Here is a 24,032-nt window from a genome sequence, read left to right as displayed (position 1 = left end):
GTAAATTTCTGGTGGTTTATTTTGATGACATACTTATATACAACCACTTTTGTAAGGAACATCTCAAACATCTTAGGACGATATTCTTTAATTTATGACAGGAAAAGTAATAATAACTAATCCGAATAGCATTGGGAAAACTAATCAAATGCATTATGCATTCTGCATCAAACTCTGTACATAATAAAGAAAAAAAACCTAAGCATATTTCCCAAAGTTCCACCCTCAATATTTATGTTATTGTTGTGTTGTGTCGTGTCGTGTCAACCCGTATGAACCTGACCTGACATCTAAAGACTCAACGCAACCACTTACGTCACATGATTTTGCCACATCTTCATGGACATCCTATTAGTTGTGTAGAAAATAACAAGTAAAACAAGTGAAAAGAAATCTTAACTTTTCCTTTGGACCCTTTAGATGTAAATGGATCTAGAAACTAAAAAGGAGTGTAAAATTATTTGTAAAAAGCTGTCCCCAGATCCTAACCCCTAAACGATTATACGTTTTTGGACAGTGCGTATAAGATAGAGATGGTGGAGTTAAACAGAAAGAAAAAATAAAAGCAGTATAAATCTAAAAAGAACAACATTGATCGTTTCATACAATAAATTACAACACAAAATTCATTGCTGCTCTAACAAATATTGAATAGCAGGAAGTTCAAGAGCACAACCAACACCCAAATATGTAATTGACAACCTTACCCTTAAGAACACAAGCTCTTGTGGATCCCAACAGCAGGAGATAATTGCCCTACTCAAAAAAACAACCTTTTTTTACCTTTCCTTCTCTCACCAGCCTGCAGGAACCAAGAGATGGGTGAAATCTGATGCCAAGGAAGATTTAATGTGCTCAACAAAAATACGTACAATGAATTAAATGAATTCCAAACATTGGCACGTATATGATTCTGATGCAGGAGCATCTATTAGACTTCCTAAACTAAGTAGGCTCATCAGCCAATAAGGCTAAGTTTTAGTTATATTAAATTAATAGGTTATTTTATTATTTGTTTTCCTATTCTTACTAGGATTTAGTTCAATTTCCTGTTTTTGTTTTAATTTCCTTTATCAATTAGGGTTTCTTTTTAAACTAGGAATAAGAATGCTTGGCTGGTGTATTCTAGTATAAATAGGCTATTTAGAGACTCTTGTTTTGAGTTTTTGTTGACGAATATAATTCCAATTATCTTGGGATTTTGCCCTAGAACTCAATTATCTTCGTTCCAACTTCAATTCGACTGCTTTATCCTTCTATTTTCTGTATTTTGGGTATGTTTGGGTCGCTGGACAGCAGCTTATAGCCGCTGCCCTGCATCAGATTCATATAAAAGTTAAGAAAAGCTTAATGTGTGACGCTAAATCGAAATTAAAAGAACCAAGTCACTAAACTAACCTTGTTTTCCCTTTTATTTTCCTTCAATTTCTATAGATAACTCAATACAAAAGAGACTAATTTTCACTTATTTTCTCTAGCTAAAAATGAAATCCGAAAGTGTTGTAATCAAAACTAAATACCAAATATCTCAAACCCTTCTAAGGCCATATGATTACAATTTTACTTATTCAAAGATTAAATTATTATCATTTTTTTTGGGGGAATAAAAAGTATGTTAAAACTATTTATTTTCCCCCACAAGGATGTGGGTTTACTTCTGTAGTTTGAATCAGGCTAGTATCAAGTAGGTTAATCCTCTTCTTTCATTTCACATGGTTCTTTCTGTTTCAGTTAATAGAAGTTCACTAAACATGGAGAGATTTGGATCCCCAAAGACATGAAAAATAAAACTTGTAGGATACAAAAGATCGAAGAAGGATTACAACCATGCAAAATGAAGGTGTGTTTCAAACTTGGTTGACTGACCAGAAGACAAGTCCGAGGAAAGAAAAGACATCAAAGTGCCTAAACAATATTGTGAACAAGACAACAGGAAGTCTAGTGAGCTATTAAGGAGGGAGAGGAAGCACCACCTGCTAAGTGCATTATGATTGTGCTCGTCTCCCTCACTAAATGCTTCGATTCGAGTCTCCAAGGTCTATGTGATCTTGTGTACCAAACAGAAAGAAAAATAAAAGGCAGAAGCAATTCAAATTATATTCTTGAAAAAACAGTGTGAGGAAAAAATGAGATGAATAGGGATGTGCAATTCTCACTTTGGTTCAAAGACAAAGAAGAAGGGATATCACCATATATTTGTAGTACATTATAGCCTTAAGTAATACATATACAATTTTTAAAAATAAAAAATCGGCTTCTTCTGGCACACAACTGATAAGTTAATCAAGACTCAAAGAATTTGAAATTGTCTCTGAAAAGCTTGTTTCTACCACTATATACTCCAATTATGCTAAATCCTAGTCCGTCCACATTTGGCCTCACTGCAATTTTCCTTCTGCTACATAATGCCCTTATCTACATTAGCTTTTCATCTATATCTACATAAGACTTGTAGGGTCAAACACCACTCTTCCTACATTCTTAGATGTGTTTACAGAAGCTTTCCCTCTAAATTTACTCGCTTCCAGTGTTTTCAAAGGCGAGGAGTAGGCACCAAGTGTTTTATTTTGTCTACCAAGGTGAGCCACATAAGACTTTCGGGACTCGAATTATTACAAATAAAAATATTATATTATATTATATTAGCATTTGCGCAATCATTGAGACATTATGGAGGTTCAAAATTAGCTGGACAGCTCAAAACTGAAATGCATTAGCATTCCACATAATGGAAAGCGCATAACAACAGAGAAGAGAATAAGTATAGAGGCTGGGAGATCACAATTACATCAGAGAACAGAGTAGGAGGTGTGGGGCTACTGTTGGGAGGAAAGGGAACATAGAAGAAGAGAAGAAGAAAAGGGGCTACTCAGAGGTTGGGAGGATGTGAGGTGGGGGCCGAAGATGGATAGAGTACATGGGTGGGATGACAAAAAAAGAGGCCGTGGGAGGTTTGGGTGAGGTGCCTATAACAGTCATATACAATTTTAGCCATTTAACTTTAAAGTTATCCTTCTATTCTATCAAACAAAACTCGAGTTGCACTTCTCCACATCCACCTCAAGCTCACCGGCATTTTGTGCTATTGACTCAAAATTTTGAAAATGAGCTGGACTCATTTGATTAAATATAAAAGTATACTAAGAGATAAGAGAGTCAGGAAAGATAACGTAGTAAAGTTTCAGGAATATCACTACTTGTGTGCAGCTACATGTTTTCGCTACTAAGTTTTAATTCACCTCTTCTTTAGCCTTTCTGGTATCTCAATCTTTCTTGATAATGTGCCTCCTATGCTTGATATACATTGTTGGTCCACTACTTAACAGCTCAAGCTTTTAGGGCCATTGGTATCTAACAAGCTACTGTTCAATGTCATGTCCTCCACATATTACACTTTTCTAGTCTCACACTAGATTTTCTCCTGTAAACATATATGTAAATACTTGCTCTATGTCTGGTCCCTATAAGTACGTATGACAAAATTAGATGCCCAAACAAAACCTTCAAAGATCATAGTTCCATGTTATACAAACTAAGAGAGATTATGGCCAGAGATTAAAGTGTTATACCCTTAGGATAAATAGTCTCAACGTGAGCACAATTGTATCTCTAGAACTGCAAAAAGGAGAAGAAAAAATAAAAAGAGATATATCAGGAGAGGAAAGAAACAAAACACTTAAACAACATAGAATGAATAAAACCTTCCAAATATAATCACATCAAATCGTTTGGAACCAATATTTTGCTAAACAAAGACATACAAAGTAGCCTTATAAGAAATAAAGATATAAAAGTTAGAACCATGGCATCTACAACTAAGAATTGGCAGTGCATGGCAAATATAACTATCTTACCAGCAGAACTAGTACAATGACAGTAGAACTAAATCATATGTACTACTCGGGATCAGTTACATTCTTTGATACATTGGATTAACTGAAATCTGGGACAGAACCTATAACTAGTGATATTGATGTTCAATAAATAAGAAACAAAACACGCTTTTAAGGATATATCCTATCCTACAATTATGCGAAATCTTTTAGCTGTAGTATCTTAAGGAGTGTCTCATGTCTGGCTGGTTTTCTGTGTTGAGTGGCTTTGAGTCTGTTTTTTGGCAAGTGTGTCTGTTTGGTCTGTGTCCTAAATGTCATCATTTTTTCCATTCAATTTTGAATAAAAAGTGTTTCTATTCAAAAAAAAAAAAATAAGAAACAAAAAAAACAAAAAAAACAAAAAAATTCTTGCATAAAAATTTGAATTATATGAAAAGGCTTTTCCATAATGATATATGCATGAACAAATAAGTAGTCTAATCAAGAGACATGCAGATAAGATTTAGTAAAGAAATCAAAAGCCCTTGCAACTCAAAGACACTCCAGTTCTTCGTGATACAGAAGTTGACGTGGAAGACGATGGCAGCAGCGTGGGCATGGGTTTGGGTTATTTTGATTTGGGCTCTAACCGAAGAGGAATAGAGAATTGCAGTATCGTATCTAAAAAAGAACGGTATTGCTGCTTCAGAGGGGCTTCAGATTCAAAAGGGATTGGCGTAGGGGAGGAGAGAACCCTGGAAGGAAAAGATTTAGAGGATTTGCAGGCAAGTGAGAAACAGAAACTCTTGGAACTGTTTTCACAAGAGTTAGATAAACAAGGATTAGATGGTGGTTTTGATGAAGATGGGTCACTACTAGGGGACCTTTTGAGGGCTCAGATATGCTGGAAGAGGATTTGGACAAAGAACATGAATAATATTAAGAGCCACTGGAAGACGAAGGATTCAAGCTCAGCCTAGGGGATTCCTTCAGTCTAGAAGAGGGTGCGCCTAAAGAGTCAGAACAGGTAGTTTCTCACTATGACTCTTGTCTAACCAACCACCAAGGTTTTGTGGTTGCACTGGAGGGCTCTTGTGGAAAGAAAGAAAGTGGGTATTTACCTCGTGCTGAGGGAGGGGATTTGTCTAGTTCAGCATCCTTGTTGAAATCTTTTAATCTAAGCCCAGGAAAGAGTCTGTCCAAGGTGCAAAGAAATGCAGATTCTTAGATTTTGGGATCACAGCCACTTCCTATAGAGCAACATCAATCTACCAAAGATTACTCCGTTGGAGGGAATTTAAAGTCTCCAGTGGAGTTCTTGGAATAGAAGAGGGGTTCAGATGGGATTTCGGAAATAGGAAAAGGAGTCAGAGGTGATGGTGGAGAATTTGGGGGATGTTCTGACTAGTTTGAATCAGGCGGTGGTTCCACTCCACTAAAAGAGAAGGAGAAATAGAGCGAGCAAGATAAAGTTTCAAAAAATATTAAAGGATAAAGGGAGTTGAAGAATCCGAAATTTGAAATTACTTATGAGAAAAGGGTAGGTAAGAAGGTGGGGGAAAGTGAGAAAGTCCAATGAAGATTGTTAGAAGGTGGGGGAAAGTGAGAAAGTCCAATGAAGATTGTTAACTGGAACGTTAGGGGTTTGGGGTATGCGACCAAGTGAAGAGTAATAAAAGGAGTACTTCTCAACTGTGGTGCAGATTTAGTAATTTTGCAAAAGACTAAAGGGTGGTAATTGATAAGATAGTGAGTAGTATTTGGGGGGAAGGCATAAGGATTGGGTGTTTGTGGCATCTTGTGGAAGCAGGTCAGGGGTATATTGATTAGTGGAACACTAAGGTGGTCGCGGTCAGGAATCTGTTGTGGGAGAGTTTTCTTGTTCGATTAAAATTGTGGAAGAGATTGGTGGCTGACAGGTTTACGAGTCAAACAAATCTAGATGGAGGAGATTTTCTTGGGAGGAGTTGGCGCCTTTATCTGGGCTGTGGATCAAGATGGTGCATAGTATAGGCGGAGATTTTAATATTGCTAGGTTTGCTTCCAAAATGTCAAATGGTGGTAGGGTGACAAGAAGCATGAGGGCATTTAATGATTTTATAAACAAACAAATTTGAGGGATAATGAACTTCATAATGCAGGTTTTACTTGGTCTATTTACTTTGGATTGGAAGGAGCTCTCTACTCATGCAAGGCAAGCTGCACTTACTTACTAGATTGACTTTGGATCACTGTCCAACCATGTTGGGAAGTCATGTCTCAACAACCCAAAGAAAAATTCCCTTTGCTATGCTGTAATCACAAGTATGGTTCTAACTTCTAGGGAGTTATCTTTTTCTATCATTTGTAAGATTGGAAATCATCTGCTTTGTAGCTCTTTGGAATTATCTTTTTGTTTTGGTGTTTTCCCTAGGATTGAAGTGGTAATGCAGTTTGCACGTTTAGTTTTCTTTTTGAAGTGGGCTCCTTGGTAAGATCTGTTATACTGTTTTATTTATTTTTTATTTATAAAGATTCACATTCTTATAAAAAGAAAATTGCATCTTAATTACTTGATGCATGATTAACTCTTTCACATTCTTTTTTCCCTTTCAATATTCCATAATTCAGCTCTTCAAATTACTTATACAATTAGATTAAACCACTTGAAGCATAAGTTTTCTTGTGGAGAATAATAAGCTAACAATGCATGTAGACGTACTAGGAAAAAAAGAAGATAAAATCATTTTGGTAGTTGCAATTGTCTACTTGATTAAAATAAACTAGCTATTCATTTTCCAGTTGGTTGTAGAGAGTGGGTTTTATATGCAAATAACTCCCAGTACTGAGGAGCCAGTCAAACACGATAAGAAAAAAATATATATATCCAACATATAATTTGTACGCATAACTACCAAACACTAAATAAGAGTCCATGATTGGTATATCCTGAGCTGGTTGTTTCAAAGGAGTGCATTAAAATGTTTCAAATGTTTATGTTCACACAAAACAAAAATTTCGGACTTTTTTCTTTTCCTGTTTCTTTTCTGTTTATATGGAAACATTTTTTGCTTACCAGCTAATATCGGTCGAGCTATCATCTGCTTTTAAAATATGCTCACCCCCACCAGGATTAGATATTATGAGTTCTGTAGGACTTCCATATGGAATTGTTACCTGAAAAATAAGAAAAGAAGTCAAATAAGACAGGAACTACATACAACATAATCATGAAGAAACATAGATCTAAAAATACTAGTACTTACTGGGTCAGAAACATTATTAGCTCTAAAACAAATACAAAATTTGACTCCCCCTTATAAAAGCATCAGAAGAGTTTCAACATATTCCAATACCTTATTCAATCTATGATCCAATGGACCAATGCTAAGCAAGAAGCCTATAAACACTGAATAAGAATAATAACCTGAAGTGTGAAATCTAAACCACTCATGCACTTTAAAGGAAGCATTTCAGATTTTCTCAAAGAACTAGAATCATATATAACAATGTAGGTATATTCACTTCTTGCCAGACAATAGTAATAAAGCGAGTAGTACCGCAGTTTCACATTTACAATTAGGGACACAAGTCATGTTGACTTCATCCAGGTTTTAATTGGGCTTCTAACAAAGCACAAATCTGGAAAAACCTTTATATGCTACATTCAATTGAGCAAAGCTAGAACTACACTTAAGCTTACTTAATCATGGAATAAATAAATAAGTAAAAAATGAAAAGCAAGTCTATCAATCAATTCAGCACTGTTTACTCACATTCCTACAACGTTTATAACATCTATTCATTTCCAAAACTACTGCAATTTAAGCTGGCCAAGCCTCACCAATCCGTGCAGAATAACAAAAAGGTTAATAAGTAAGAAATCGTACAAGTGTTGTTGGCGAAAACTTTTCTGTAAGTACAACACCACTAGTTTCACTACACTTAATACTATAAGCTTCCCTCTTAATAGCCAACGTAGCCGGTTCCCATATATCAAGATATCCAGTCTGTAAAATGAAAAGGTACTTTCAATAGAAGAAACAATAATATATCTTTAAACACTTGCAAAATAAATATTAAGTACACTAAGTACAAATGTGGGGATTTTTCATGTACAAACATACCGACAGATAAATTTTAAATGAAGCATGACCACTACCAACAATCTTCTCTATGTGACTTTGCATTTCAGGATCTGTGAATAAAGAGAAAAGAATAGTGACATCCATGGAATTTGAATGGCTTGATATTTACAAAATACCTCAGTCATCTTACTTACCGCAAGTTATCTTTTTGTGCTCATTGGCAAAAACCTTCACAAGCTCTCCCTACAAAAAAAACAAAAAAAACCAAGTTAATGAACAAACAAGGATTAGATTTTGTGATTGTACTTCCCTTCTTAATCAATATAAGCATTAAGTTTTCTATCCAAAAGGAAACAAGAAAAAAAAAAACAAGAAGAAGAAGAAATTAACGTACAAACAAGATTAACACCCAGACACAACTGAAAAAGATGGGAGCGCTCAGAACCACCCAATCCAAACAAAAAACCAAGATTAAACTATTCAAAATTTGAGACGTGAAAGAAGATTTGCCAGCATTTTTTTCCCAGAACACACCAAAGAGGAGACAATGAAGTGTAGGCTGCCTCTGTTGAATCTCACAGGTATGGAATTTGCCATGGGCCATCACCCAAACAAGTAACTGGACTTTGAAAATGAACTAGGGACCAAGTGTAGGATGGTTTTGGTTATCAAGAAAGACATAGAACAGGATTTACAAGAAACGACCTGGAACAACTCTCTCGTAAGCACAGGAAGGATGCACAGTGAGGTTACTAATACAAGAAAATAATTCAGAAAAACATATCAAACTCTCTATCACGAAGATTTCTCTTAAAGAGAATTGGTGACCCGGAACGCCCTTCACTTGGGAGGAGGTGCAGTATATAAACACACGGGCACCCTTTCCTTGTAAGTTTTGCTTTCAGGGATGAGTTCTACCCATGGGTTTAACATGGTATACAATCAACTGCACTGCAGGGGTGGGTTGGGTTCATATCTCCTATCCTATGTGGAGATAACTTCATATACAAAATGCGGTGCAGCCCAAATGGTGGGTTACCTCCTTCAATTAAAAGAAGGGGCCTCGAAACTCCCCACACCCCACCCCTATGCTGTGTGCAAATTTTTTTGCGGCAAGCTGGCACATGTGAATGCCAGTACAAATTCTATGAGAGGGTTAAAATGTATCCCGAAAATTCCATCTCCTATAATTAAAGGATTGTCTTAGGACCTTAGGTAATTAAAAAAGATCTTTAAAAAAAGAAAACAGAAAATCCATCTAGGGATTGCACTCATCTCATTTAAAAGCGACTGGTTTTGCACTACAAGAAACTCAACTTAGAACTTACTATTCATTTTCTTATAGATATATCGGATCTTATAACAAGTAGAGCCATGGTTAGTAGCAACAACAATGAATTAGCATTTGTATATTATTTTAGCTACAGATAATGGTAGCTACCACACAATGCTAGCATGAATTCCTGTATTAGAGTTGGGCCTCCCACATACTAACACTGTTTTCCTAAATATTTGACATCTGAAATGCAGAAGACCAAGGAAGAATTACTGACCAACCATGTGTAGAAATTACTCTCTGAGCTTTCCGAAATGTTTGGCACATCTAAGGTGCCTATTAAAAAATATCATTCTGGAAAGATACCTTATAAGTTATAGCCAATTACTGTATATGCACAAAGTTTGAACATCAAACTAATTAGACAACTCATGCATTTCATTGCGTTCAAGCCTCACTTGTACTGAACATTCGGAAAACCTTGCCCCCATCCCCCGAAAAGAGAGAGAGAGAAGAGAGAGAGAGAGAGAGAGAGAGAGAGAGAGAGAGAGAGAGAAATCAATATTGAGACAAAATAAGTCAGCCACACATGTAACTACAATTGAGAAAGTACCTTTCGCTTCCTGTTATCCAGAGGTTGGACTTCAATAGCAAGGTATGTCTCAACATCATCAGCAGTAACAAGATAGTTTGGTTGCTTTGCTCCTATTTTCAGAAACTCGGCAAGACTCAGAATTGACATGATAAAAGGATGCAAAAATAAAAAATAAAAAAAATCCAATATCGAACATAAAAGGAAAAGATCAGTACCATCAATGTAATTAACAGATCCATCTTCCCGATGGCGTACCCACTGGAAGTGCAGTAAAAAAAATATAAGATTACAAATTTGTATGTGTCTCTAACAAAAAGTCTCAAAATGATTAGGTTTTACATGTGTTAGTGGGTGTTGGAGGGGGCTGCAGAAAAGTTATATTCAAAATCACACCTCAAAATTGCAACTGGTTGTTCCATTAATAGAGTATCCACATGCTTGAAGTTCCCGTCCAGGAAAAGCTTCGCCTGAAATTTGTAGGCCATCTATAGCTGGTAATGGGTCATCATCTGCAGCTGCATATTGCAATATACCAGATTTTTAAAGTGACAAGACTCAATAATAAGACCAATAAACAAAGTGCAAAATAGATAATGACCCTCTGAAAATGAAGAAGAAGGTTCTTCAAGCACTGGTGGTAGATAATGGGCATACGAGGAGCTGGGATCATCAAGCGCTGTTGTGTAAGGAGCGTTTCCTGAATTCCAATTGGCCGACGTTTCTCTCTCATTGTGGTTTCCTTCTGGATCTTGATAATCACTCTCTGAGTTCCTGACAGGATCACGAAATGTGACCTGTTTATTGGTGGTTTCTTCACTGTAACGAGTTACTTGTGCATCACCCTGAGTAACAGCAAGTTGAGTAGGTAGATCTTGGGCTGCAGAAGTCCTAGTAAACAACTGAAACACTTGAGCAAGAGACTGCATACAAATTCATATAAATACATATATATTCCCTGGCTTCCTGATTACCACTAACAATCTGTAAATAATGAGTACAAAACTTTAAACTCATGTAATGGAAATAAATTTGGTCTGAATCTGTGAAGACAAATTATGTAAGAAAATCCTAAAGCATCCAATCATATTAAATTTGAGATTTATGGCATGTTTTTTGTCTTTTGAAAAATACGCTATTCGGAACAGATATGAAATTTATGCTGCTGGTTGGCCCTGTAACTTCATAAATGGGCTGTTGAAGTTGAAGTTGAAGCGTTAAATGGCCTTGTTACTCATTTACACTTTAAATATCCAATGGCTTATGGAAAAATTAAAAATTAAAATCCATTGTCTGTTGATTGACGGCATGACTTATCAATCATTTATTGCTGGACATGAACTGGGTATAAATGTAGCAATATATATCTGTTAGCTTGACGTATATTGTCCCTAACATCTAAAGCATTCAGGGACTACTGGTATGTGATTATCTAATATGATATCAAAGCTCTGATTCCATGAGGTCCTGAGTTCAAAACCTCTAGCACTCATGAAGTTAGTGGTTCTCTAACAAGCCAAAAACAGTAAATGAGCTTCACTAACTTCGCCCTCCTCACATCTCTTTCACCAACTAGAAAGTTTGTTATAAGCTTCTTCATTCTTCAGATCACTTGTGGTCATGATTCATAAATTCCAAATTGTTTATAGTTTAGAAAGAACTGTTATAACAAGAGCACACTAGTTTCAATAGAAATAAATAAATATATATATATCTATATAGGCACTTAGGCACAACAGTTTCAAAGTGAAAAAATGGATATTGTAACAACTGGCACCAATAAGGACCAAACCAATAGACAAACTAAAGTCCTATGAGCATTGGTGAACAAGGGTAAATTATGATTTCAAAAAAAGATGCTTTGTGATTCACTCTAACTCAGTAGCATTTTGGTCAATTATATCCATGGATGACCATTCAACATTCAAATCCAAAGAAATCAGAACCCACCAACAAATTCAGATGGTTGTAAGAAGCAGTCTCCATTTGACCAGGCTCACCTGCTTTCTATAGGTGAATACCTCCCCAGGCCATTGGCTTTCAGGTTATTTGTGACAACACCACCCAAACCACTCTGATGGCGACCCAATAGATCCCACTCTGTGGTTGTCTGAGCATCAGAAGTAGAAACTGGTACTGTTTCATGGGAATATATTGGCTGAGGAACCAGTTCTAGCCCATTTTTGTTCTGATAAAAAGCACAACAGACATGAAAATCTTTTACAGGATATTAAGAGGAAGAACTAGAGAAATAAACATACTGAAGTAGCCAACGCTGCACCAATGGAGTGAGACGGTGACTGTGGGGCAATGTTAGAGTGAATTGAATCTGAGCGCCAAGGTCCTAATTGGTACTGTGACTCCTTTAATTTTGTCTGTTATCAAGGAAAGGATGTAATCAAATAATTCAATTCTGGTGAAAAAATTATGCGCTGCTCAAAGACATCTCAAAGCAATATAAGTGGAGGTTAACTTAAAAAAATTTGCCAGATCAGGTGAGGTTTTTAGCAATCTGAAGTTTGCATTACATACCTCAGTAAGAAGGAGCTTTTCTTGCAAATGTTTAAATAGAACCTGCAAGAAAGCAGAAGATGCAGGGACTATAAAGCAACTTCATTTCATGAGAAGTCTTAGTCTAGCACACAAAACATTGACAGATATCTTCTCTAAACATAATTCAATCTCCTAGGTTGGACAACTTCTAGTAGAACTGTACACTATGCTGCTGCTAGTGATGGAAAAGAGAAAAGAATTACAAACACTTAAAAAGTTTTAAACAGAATGGTTGCTAAAGGGGAATACCAAGAGAACAAGAACCTTCATAGGAATTTACAGAAATTAAGATGAGCAAATCAGGGGAAACAGCAATTGTCACCATGAAAAGATTTTTAAATAGAAATAAAAAACTGAGCATGGTATACCTTTCAGGGATTTAGCTCCTCTGCTAGTCTTGGTATTGCTTGACTTTTAATTTGAGCCTTTTCTTACAAATCCATGGGTTATCGTGTATCTTTGAGTATTATTACTGACCCTAAACAATACAAGAGAATCCTTGGATTTGTAATAAGGCTAGGATCAAGGGGTAAGCAATGCCAAATCAAGCAAAGAACCACTCCACCTTCCAAATGCTTAGGGAAATCCCAAATAAACATAACCGTCATTTAAATCCAAGCCAACTTTACCTAAGATCGGAGTGACTCATCTAAGTTGGCATTGTATTGAGTCAATTTAGGAAATGTTAGGAATATAAGCCTATTCGTCATACACAAGTAAGACACGATAGGAAAAGAATACAAAACCCACAAGAAAATTCGCACACAAAAGGCACAATGATTTATGTGGTTTACAAGTAATTGAGCTATGCCCACAGGATTTGGTGGGAGGGAGTGGCGGAAGACCAAAAATGAACTGATAAGTAAGCAACTTCTGTCAGAAGCACAAAATGGACTTAGTTTTTGGTATGGAAGGAAAATTTGAAAAGAAGAAAAAAGGTACATGCAAAGATTCTAACAGGAAAGAAACAACAATTGTTTTTTTTTCTTTCTGAAATTTGTAATGGTACTACACAACATGGACAATAGAAAGGCTTTTGTCTGGCAAGCTAAGCTATGCTTCCTGTACATTAGGAACTACATGTATGGTTCATTACCCACTATGCTGTAATCCCCACCCAAAGGCATTACATGGTTCCACCCAAGTGGGCACCACCATTGCCAAAAGGGACCAAAGACGATCTCAGAGTTATACTCTGCCAATTTTGACATTTTAATTGTTGTTTTGAGAGAGAGAGAGAGAGAGAGAGAGAGAGAGAGAGAAGGGTTGAGTAGTGAAACGAAGAGTTACTTTTTTTTTGGGTTTGGAAAGAGATTACAAAAATTAACTATTAATTTTTGAAAGAAATAATCCATGTAACAAAGAATCTTAACTTCGGAAGAGTTTTAGTCTAATGGTTTAAAATTTGTGTCAGAAAATAGGACTGGTGAACCTGACCCGTAAATACATAACATTTCTTATATAAAAGAGACAATTTATTGCCAGCAAACAATATAATTACAAAGTACAAGAGTAGCGGAGAAGAGGACCACTTGAGAAAAGCCAGACTAAAAGAAAATAACAAGCTCAACTAAAACAAAAGGACCCTCCCAAAGACAGCAACTAACAACAGCAGCTTGCCAATCTAGCCAAATATTTGAGAATAAACCCTTAAACTCTGGTGACAGATGACCAAAGCGCTGACAAAACCTGAACTTGTTACCATGACTCCTCAATCCCCACACCACATAATCTTAGAAGACCCTATCTCTCCAGCCAAACCACCCGAAGAGAATGGTAAGCAAGTAATTAGTCTCCTCCTTTGAACCATATCACAAATATTCATCTTATGGTGAGCCACTAACCATGACAGCGTCTTCACCTTGGTGGGACCTGTAGCTTTCCAATTCATACCCTAGGGATGGAACAACGACTCCATACCTAAATTACTTAGTTAACAGGTAACCAGACTTGCTGTAACTCCCTGTGATTTCTAGGCACCACTTTCTTGAATCAACCCTTGAGGAGTGGACACGAACATTTTTGAAGTAAAGACAACAAAGAAGATAGTTATGCCATCTCAGCCTCACTCAAGTTCCTCCTAAAACCAAAATCCAGTTCCACAAAAGTTAGTCAGCAATGCTAGGAATAACTCTATTACGGATACTGGAAAGTTTGTAAAGCCTGGGAAACAGAATGTTTAGAAAAAATTCGCCCACTCAAACATGTTCCCAAAACTTAATTATATCCCATTTCTCACAACAAACTGACAGCAACTCAATAATGGAGAATGCCTGTGGGAAACATCTTTCCACAGACTGCAACTTGAACCTCTCACAACTGTCTTAGAATTCCACCCTTTTACCTTAAGCCCATAGTTGTTTTGAATCACAGCCATATGGATTCATTTTCAAGTGGGAACCTCCACAGCCATTTGTGAAGTTTCTAATTCCCACACTTCTTGGCTATTCTAAGCCACCTCCCAGTCAATAAGCCAATTGGATCCTTTGTCCATAGAATAAAGTATCTAGGCACACCTATTTCTTCATATTCATATTTCGACCGCCTTACCCGATTCCAGCCCATACATAGGCATATATCTTGTATTCCATTAATGCAAATTGTTTTTATTTCTTCCTCGTTGAATTAGTTTTCCTTGAGGATAATACTCATAACGTCCTCCCCTGTTTAACGTACTCTTTTTTGTATATAAATTTTACCACATACCATCAAGGTATGCAATTTTTAAAAAAAATGGAAAAAGATACTTTTGCACATTATATTTTAACATTCAAGGTCATGTGTCAGCGGTGCACATTGCTTTCATCTTACATGTCAAACTTCTTCATGGATATACTATTAGATCAAGCGTACACGTTTAAATGATCCATTACAACTGCTTTAGGGTTTCTAGAAGTGTCATCGACAATTTTCCTTCTTTAAAGGAAATTTATGTTGTTTCCATACTCAATACCAAAATTCTTCCTATATAATCCACCAATACCAACATTTTTAACCTTGGTTTTCTAAACAAGGCTTAAAATAAAATTCTCCACAAGCTATAGGAATAAAGACCTAGTTAAATCAGGAAGAGAGTAATATTTCACAAAATCTCAAGCAAGTGATAGAGTAATAAAGCTGACCGGCTCTAAACATACACATATCTATTCTAGACATAACACAACTAAAGGTCATTTGAGCTGACCTTGATATTGCTAACAATTGATTGGGCATCAGGAACTGGTGGCTGTAAAGAGTACTCTGCAAGAAGAGGCAGCAAAGATGAAACAAATGTTGATCTCTCTTGCTGTGCATCCTGACAGAAGCAAACGAAAAATTATTCTTTCAACTCAGTTATGAAACAAGACAACTGACAACTTATACCATTTTTTCATAACATTATTATCGGTGTAAAAGAGAAACGGGGGAGAAAAGGCAAAGCACCTGTAATGCATATGTGAGGCGTATGTTTTCCTCGATAATGTCTTGTCTATAAGATAGAGCTTTTGATGCAGCATCGACAAGATCTTGTTGCTGCTGATCAAAGGCCTAGTAGCATGAAGAAAACAGAATAATACAGAGATTACTCGGAGGGGAGAGATGGAGAGACAAGGGTTGGGTGTAGAAGTTTAATAAGGAATATAAGAGAAATTCTGCCTACCAGACGCATATAAGCAATACGCTTCTCCAGAACATATTTTTCATTGCGTATTTGTGCTTCCTATCATGATACTAGTCATTAGTCACTTCAATCAACAAGGAATACAATTGGCATATAAGCGGCCATTGTGAAGATTGGAAGTGCAATGTGAATGATTTAAGCATTTTACCTTTATTGAATAATTAGCAAGATGTTTCCGTAATTGCATAATCTCTTCTTCATGTTCATGAATCTTAACACTCAGATCCTAATAAATGCAAATTTTGGTCCATGAGAAATACCTTAAAATAATAAAAAAGAGAAAACTAACATCTAGGATATGTATATGCAATACCTGTTTCCAGAGGCTGCTAGGAGTATTTAATTCAGCCATTGGCATCAGCCCTTGCCCAGAAAAATTGAACCGTGGATCATATTCTCCTACCGTGTTAAACCTAAGACGAACAAAAAAATTTCATCTGAATTTGTTCAGATACTTTACTAACACTGCTTTTAAGAATGAGATTAGTAAAGGAACCTCATTGTCTGCATTTGAGGTGAAATACCTTCCTGGAGAAAATGATGTGGTAGATGGCGAAGACAAGTGAGAGGAGCCAGCATTATCTGTAGGCAGCTTCATGGTTCCATTGATTGTGCCATTGTTGGATTGAGTTTCAGCATGACTTTGTATTGGGGCATCAGTAGTTGGGTTTTGACTCTCTTGGTGGAGAACTACAGAAGTGTTTCCTACACTCTTAATTTTATTGTCTTGACCATCCACATGGGGAACTGGTTGATGCGCTTGAAAAGATGTTTGGAGACCCTCGGACCAAGGATCAACTGAAGGCGACCTTTGGGCCATTGATTCATCTAGTTTCTGCCCATAATAAGTAAGAACAAACAATTACATGAAGAGGGCATACAAGACTAGTCCGGTCCATTTCGAAGAAGAAGAGGCATCAATCAACACTTTAACAAGTTAGGGTTGTAATCCAATACAAGAAATGAGTTACAACACAACCCCCACTAACCCCCCAACAAAAAAATAAATAAATAAAGTTGAATGCGGTTCATAAGATAAGAGAGTAGAGAAGCAAACCTCACAACCTAACAAAGTGTATCAACAATTCTGAATATTGTCATATATTATGATTATTGAATGAAATTGTTGCAGAAATGAATGGAAAATGAGTGGAGCGGGACTTACATATCTGTCGAGCTCAAGAATCTTGTGCTGAAGTTCAGTCCTCAGTCGGAGATTCTCTTCGACTTGTTGCTTGATGGTGGCTTCCGCAGCTTCCACGGCTTTCATGACCTGAAACAAGCTGCTGTCGTTTTGGTGGTTGTGGTTGGCGTTTGAGGAACGAATAGTATCAGCTGCGTTCGAAATCGCCAACCCTGAGAATTTCTCCGCAAATTTCCCATCATAACCATTCTCCATCATTTCTCGCTCTGCCTCTGTGTCTGTATAGGGCTTTTTGCTCCCTTTCACTTCATTTCATTTGATTTCGCTCTTCACTGCAACTGCTGCCTGATTTAGTATCAACTAGTGGTTCTAGCTATGAATTCATTCATTTATTAAATACAAAGAGGCAGATGAGATCAAATATCATGGTTTATTTTGCCTTCTTTCTCTTCTGTGGAGTTCACAAAGGACTGAGAAATTTGGAACGAGCAAGAGAGAGAGAGAAAGAGAGATGCCCGGTAGGAGAAGAAAAATAAACACAAGTTTTTGGGATATTTTTGGAATGGCCTGATAGAACTAGACGAGAATGATTTTTGGGAAATTAGTTCCCCGCTCCACTGAAAAAATGTTCAAATGGTTGTAAATTCACGAGTTAGTGGATGACTATAGGCCTGGAAATAAAGCTCGGGTCTGATGGGCTAGCCCGACATGAGGCTTGTGTTCAATTAGCTCATATATATTATAGCTCGGATCAGGTGAGAACGCTAAAATGAGAATCAATCTCAGCCATCCAAAGTCATTTGAACAGCTGAAGAGAAAAAAGCAAACTTAAAATACAAACGAGTATGCTATACTTTCTCCTTAGCCCATGCTATACTTTCTCCTTAGCCCACATGTCATGCCGCGCCTTTTCCAATCCCGCACAATCATTTTTTTCAAACTCCCTGCTGTTCATCTCAAAAAGATTCTCCTCTTTCAATATAATCTCCTATTTTATTTGGTCAAAATCAGTATGTTTCTCTCAAATTCCTCTCTTTGATATTAAGGTTTGCATTCTCTATTGCATTCACTTAATGTTTAATTTTTGTCTAGAATTTTAGGGCTTTGATTCTCTGAGTAAGACTACTCTTTCTCGATACTAGTTGTGTTTGCAAAAATATAAATTGGCTTTAGTTGCTTTGTGTGTTGTGTTTTCTAGTTTCTAGTAATTTGTTGAAACACAGTAACTCTATATAAAGGTTTGCACCTCTTTAAATATTTTTTCCTTTTTCCAAAATTTGGTTTTTTTCCTCTCTATTGTTTATGGTAATTTGTTGAAGTGTAGATTCACAGTTGTTTCTTCTTCCTAGTTAATCTGCATCATAGATCCCTCAAGATTTGTAGCTGCTACTTTTCTTATTCTACTTCTTGCTTGTCTTTTCTTAAAATTCCAGGAACTTTTATCTGTTTGCTTTGACCCTCATTGTCATCCTGCTTTGCCCATCTAGTAGTGTAAGTGTAGGCATCATTTTAGTAATTTAATGGGGCTTGGAAAATGATAGGACCTGACCCGAATTTCCCTTGGAATTCGTGTCAAATCCTGCTTCCCTTTCAACATCCATAGGATGCCAAGCCCATTTACTAATTTAAACCCCTTTTCCCACCTTAAAAGCATAAAAGGGTCAAGACTTCTACCGAAATTTTGGCAGAGTCTCTCCCGAAAAACGGATAATTCCAAAATTTACACCTATAAGAAACACAGTTATAATACCCAAGCGCCAACACACACAATTTACAAATGGCCTCTGGCCACAAATCCAACCCTACATGGGCATATTCAGAGCATTATAAGGATCTCATTAGTTTACAAGTCAAAAATAGAAGAAATGTCACAAAAAGAAAGCCCTACGATGGCGACGGTCGGGCAGAGAGGGAGTTTCTAGTCTTGATTGCTAAGCTCTTCAAGTCACGGCCTTGGGGGGCGCAAAACCAAAAATGTAAGTGGACGAAAAGAAAGTTTAAAACATAATTATAACAAATGTACTAACCCCGCCTTTTTGAAAACATTTGCCCAAAAGCCATTTATAAAAAACCTTTCAAAACCTGTTTAATCCCATAAATCCCTTTTTATACTTATATAAACGCACGTACATCCATTGCTATGTACCAGGGGAAAACAATCCAACACGTGGATTGTTTACTAGACCACATTGCAGAATCCTCAATACTCATGTGACTAGGGAATGAGCAGTCCAACCAGGGGACTATTGCTCCCCAGACACGCACAGTAGAATCATCAATACACGTGGGCTAAAATGAGTCATACGTGTGCAGACAGCCCGTCAAGGCCTTCGGTACACCCTGTCAGGGGTGCTCGGTTCCCGACACACCTTCGAAGAGTTACCGTGTGTCTAAAATACCCAGAGTAACAGTAATTGGGGATGTCCATACTATGGTAAACATATACACAAATCAATTCCACCATCAATATACCGTATGCACATATCATATTTCAATCCCTTATTACTTCCATTCAATGCAATAAAAACTTTATAATTCTCGCATGCAAACATGCATAAATTTCCAATATTTCCCATATCCAAGTAAAAACAATTATAAATTTGAATATACCTTTTTATGCATGCAAATTCATACTTTAAAAACAATGTTTATTTAAAACAAAGTTCACTCATAGAAAGTCCAAGTTGGTATGGCCTTGTGGGGGTCCTGCCTGCTGGCTAGCCAGAGCATGAGCACCTATTGAAGAAATATCAAGATATATCAAAAAATGTATTTCGAACACGAACTTTAAATTAGAAAGAAAACCCTAATTCCCGGGATTTAATGTGTATCTTCTGTTAAGACAGTCTCGATAGGTCCAAGGTCAACGGTTTGGTCAACTTTCCCTTTTTGGTCAACCCGGCCCCCACAACCTCTGATTTCCAATCCGAGAGTTCCTAAGGTCCAACTCAATTCAAATAACAAGTCTCAAAGGTCTGGTCTCAATCGAGCGATCGGATTACCCTCGATCGGATGGTTATCGATTACCCAACCCTAAACTCCTTGAATCGAAGTATCCGGGCCTCCGGTTCCTGATCAACCAATTCCTACACAAAGCTACAAATACAAGGAACAACATATTTAGAAATGAGACCGATCAGACAGTTCGATCCTATCGAACCCCAATATCGCCTAATAGGCGAAGTATTCGTTCGATAGTCAACCAATATCCAAATTCTAATTCGAGCATACTGTCGTGCTCAGGACAACATGGGAAGTGTTTTGGAACTGACTGAGCCTCCACCAAGTGGCCCACATGCCGCTACCCCTACCGGCAGTGGTGGGTGGATTGAGTAATGTTCGGCGATCTGAAAAACCCCAAATCACTAGCCAATACCCATACCTACAGAACATACACACCTACGGGGACAAATTTTAGTCTTGGACCACGGCCAAAAAGTGGTCAAAACAAGGTCAATCAAAGACAAACCCATAAGGGTTTTGGCCGGAATTTCTCAACCTCGATACGGCAGCTACGGTGACAATCGATGTCGCAAACCTTAGGGGAAAGATCAAGGGAGAGGAGAGCTACATTTTCTAGGTGGTGGCACAGCCTAAAGTCACTGGAGTTGTCGCCAGCGAAGAGGACCAATTTTGGGTGATTTCTCCTTCGATACCGACAGCGTTCCACGTGTTTTGCGGCCACGATAGAGGGTGGGATGAGAGGAGGAGGTGGAGGCAAGTCAATTGGGACCAGTCTCGGGGCCTGAATTGGCCGGACGGCAACGATCGCTAGTTGCACAGTGACGGGTTAAGGTTTTGTCGCGAGGGAGGAGAGAGAGGGAGAAAGCGCGTGAGAGTTTTGGGGGGCAAAATCGGGTTCCTGGGTTTTAAAACAATGTTTTTTTTTAAGACCAAATTGCCCTTTTTGTTTTTAGATCCTTATTCAACCGTCATAACTCGAAATTGAGCGTGTCGCTTGTCCACGAACTCGTATCGACGAGCTCTAAGCAAAGTCGCAACTCAACTCCCCAAAATCCTTTCCAAATTAGAAGTTACCAATTTACCCTTACCCTTAAGGGTAAAAATGTAATTCCCTGAATAAATTTTTAATTAATATTTATTTTAGGTTAGGTTGTTGTAGAAAACAACTAATAAGTACCATTAGAAGTATAATGCAGAAGAGAAAATTGAAGATCTAAACTGTGAATTTGAGATTATTTGGGATGCATAAGGATCAATGCATCTTATCAAGAAAACATTTCCATAGCCTGTTTCTATGCTACATTTGCATACCTTGTTTCTATTTGGATGATGCTATGTAAATATATATATTGGATCCCACATCAGTTGATAGGTATTAGTTATGTATCTTAATGTGTTGAAAATAATGTTAGTATGTATCAATTCTATATCTTAATGTGTTGAAAATAGTCTTGGTAGGTATCAATTCTATATCTTAATGTGTTGAAAATAGTGCTAGTAGGTATCAATTCCGTATCTTAATGTGTTGAAAATACTGTTAGTAAGTATCAGTTATGTATCTTAATGTGTTGAAAATAGTGTTTGTAGGTATCAATTATGTATCTTAATGTGTTGAAAATAGTGTTAATAAGTGTCAATTCTGTATCTTAATGTGTTGAAAATAGTGTTAGTAGGTATCAATTCTGTATCTTAATGTGTTGAAAATAGTGTTTGTAGGTATCAACTTTGTATCTTAATGTCACATCCCAGGACCGGCTCCGCCGTAGCACGATATTGTCCGCTTTGGGCCCCCCCTCTTGGGCCTTCACGGTTTTGTTTCTGAGAGCTCACAACCAACTTCCCAGTGGGTCACCCATCCTGGGATTGCTCTGGCCCTCAACTCGCTTAACTTCGGAGTTCCCATGACTCCGAAGCCAGTGAGCTCCCAAAAGGCCTCGTGCTAGATGGATGCGGGCATGTACATATAAGGCACATCAACCCCCTCTCCGTTGGTCGATGTGGGATCTTACACTTAATGTGTTAAAAATGTGTTGATAATATTGTGACTAGATATCAATTATGTATCTTAATGTGTTCATAATATTGTGAGCAAGTATCACTTCTCTTTCTTATTAAAAAGTGTCTGTTGCACGTATAAAATGGTATCTGAATTTGATTTATGTTTCCTGGAGTTAGAGGTCTATTCTGCGCAGGTGAATAATTTGTGAGTGGTGAGTACAATCCTGTGTAATTTTGGGGTGCATTTCAATGACTCGCTTATAAAAAGATTTAGAGAGAGCTGTTTTGGGCATTTAATGGGACTGCATAAATTACATTTAGTGGTCAAATTGTGCATGCTCTGGCACTCCAACGAATCAGAGGACTTGGTGTGAAGGACATGTGGGCCTTAGTTATGCAATAGGGTCAAACGTGGCTCAATTCACTGTAAAAGACTTTTGTTTGATCAGTGGTCTGAAATGTGGAACAGTGCCTTTCATAACGTCCACGGGGGATGCTTATAATCGGTTTATGAATGCTACCAATAGGAGTCAAGTTACTTGCCATGACTTAGAAAATGCATTCCTAAAGTCCGAAAGAGGAAGCGAGGACTCGTTCAAGTTGGGACTGCTTTATTTTGTAGAGTTTGTGATAATGGGGAAACCCCAAAATGTAAAGATAAACTAGGAGTACACTTACATTTGGTTCATAAAATGGATGAATTCAACAAATATATGTGCGGCTCTATATCGTTTGAGCACCTGCAAGATTTTCTGTTGTTTGCTCCTGGGAAGAAAGAGAGTGATGAAAACAATGATGGGAAGGGGAAAGGACGAGAAAGGGAAAACATGCGGTGTGGAGTTCAATGAAAAAAGGGAAGAAAAACATGGAGGATGAGAAGCGTAAAAAAATTAACATACCTGAATTGGGAATCCCCCTTAGATATTGTAAGCGGATTGAGGAACCTGCATTAGTCCCTCGAATTTGCAAGTGGGAATCCATAGATAAGGTGTTTTGAGTTTAGAAAGTTGAACACTTATATATTTCAAAGTAAACAGGTATTTACTTAATAATTTATTTCAATAATATGTTGGTTTCATGAGTAAAGTTGTTTAGTATTGTATATGACCTGTTAACTCTATATTTTTCACAACCTGTTATATTGTGCCACTTACGACCAAGTGCATCAAAGATGAGCCAACCGTATTGGAGTTGGGGATCAGATGTTAAAAGCTCAAGAATATAACCTCTAAAACAGATTTCCAGAAATCAAACATCTTAAATATTTACCTCAATTCTCTGAATTGGTATGAAGTCGTCAATTCACCTCCCAATGAGAACAACCACCAAAACAACACTTTAAAACAAGAAACGTGTTTATGTTTGTACCACTTAAGAAGGCTAAATGTGCTGGATGACTACGAATTGTGGCTATGTTGTAGAGAATAGAAGACTCAACAACTTTCGTCAAGGAACCTTTCTCATCTAAGCATCGGAAATCAACATGCAAGATAGAATTCGAGCCTACATCCACACAACATATAAGGATGAACAAGTTACACTCCTACAGAATGTTGGATTGGCTGTACCTTTTAGAAGAAGCTCAACTTTTGATATTTTATAGCCAAGGCATAGATAAACAACTTTCATGAGGGGAAAGATGTCATTAGATCACAGGAAAGCTACATGCCAGAGTGACTACATTGATGCTAGGGTGAAACTAGCAGACAAAAAGAAATAGATGACCAGTCTCACCTTGAACACTATTTCAGATGGTTATAGAACCCCAATGATCCTGTATTTTGGATATGTTGTAGCTCTTGACCTCAGCCACAACGCTTGTAAAGGAAAAGAGCAATAGAAACTCGCATGCAAAGCCAAATTCATACATAACACGAAGTAGCAGGTAGAGATGACTTGTTCATCTTCAAACCGGGTTTTGAGGTGATTATATTTCTTTGATTGGGCTAATTTTCGGATATG

General features: G+C 37.3%; 1 protein-coding gene across 3 annotated transcripts; it reads right to left on the bottom strand.

Annotated features, from left to right (window-relative positions):
- Positions 1-549: 549 nt before the first annotated feature.
- On the bottom strand, positions 550-17,762 carry LOC110766372 (uncharacterized). 3 transcript variants are annotated; one of them, XR_015835159.1, is made up of 20 exons: positions 17,130-17,762; positions 16,489-16,799; positions 16,278-16,377; positions 16,113-16,190; positions 15,944-16,003; positions 15,727-15,831; positions 15,488-15,598; positions 12,283-12,324; positions 12,012-12,125; positions 11,751-11,938; positions 10,352-10,641; positions 10,147-10,268; positions 9,969-10,011; positions 9,772-9,863; positions 8,077-8,125; positions 7,685-7,804; positions 6,871-6,971; positions 3,570-3,615; positions 1,974-2,047; positions 550-802 (listed from the first exon to the last, which is right to left on the bottom strand). XR_015835159.1 is itself a non-coding variant. In XM_021969689.2 (20 exons), exons 1-20 carry the CDS (start codon positions 17,364-17,366, stop codon positions 761-763), a joined length of 2,322 nt encoding a protein of 773 aa, XP_021825381.1. In that variant the 5' UTR covers positions 17,367-17,760; the 3' UTR covers positions 550-760. The 3 variants fall into 3 exon arrangements, 2 of the variants coding, with proteins under 2 accessions (XP_021825381.1, XP_021825382.1); XM_021969689.2 differs by lacking the exon at positions 1,974-2,047 and adding an exon at positions 7,922-7,992 and having other exon boundaries at positions 17,130-17,760; XM_021969690.2 differs by lacking the exons at positions 1,974-2,047; positions 15,944-16,003; positions 16,113-16,190 and adding an exon at positions 7,922-7,992 and having other exon boundaries at positions 17,130-17,761.
- Between the last annotated feature and the right edge of the window lie 6,270 nt (positions 17,763-24,032).

This window comes from Prunus avium, chromosome 4 (genome assembly GCF_965620075.1).
Source record: "Prunus avium chromosome 4, drPruAviu1.hap1.1, whole genome shotgun sequence".
NCBI lineage: Eukaryota > Viridiplantae > Streptophyta > Magnoliopsida > Rosales > Rosaceae > Prunus > Prunus avium.
This window is presented reverse-complemented; position numbering and strand designations above follow the sequence as displayed.

Coding starts and splice junctions, on each gene's coding strand:
- LOC110766372 (XM_021969689.2), bottom strand. CDS start 17,366: ATGATGGAGAATGGTTATGATGGGAAATTTGCGGAGAAATTCTCAGGG. Junction 8,126..9,771: donor TGGATAACAGGAAGCGAAAG/GTACTTTCTCAA, acceptor TTTTTTTTGTAG/GGAGAGCTTGTGAAGGTTTT. Junction 7,993..8,076: donor GCACAAAAAGATAACTTGCG/GTAAGTAAGATG, acceptor CTTTATTCACAG/ATCCTGAAATGCAAAGTCAC.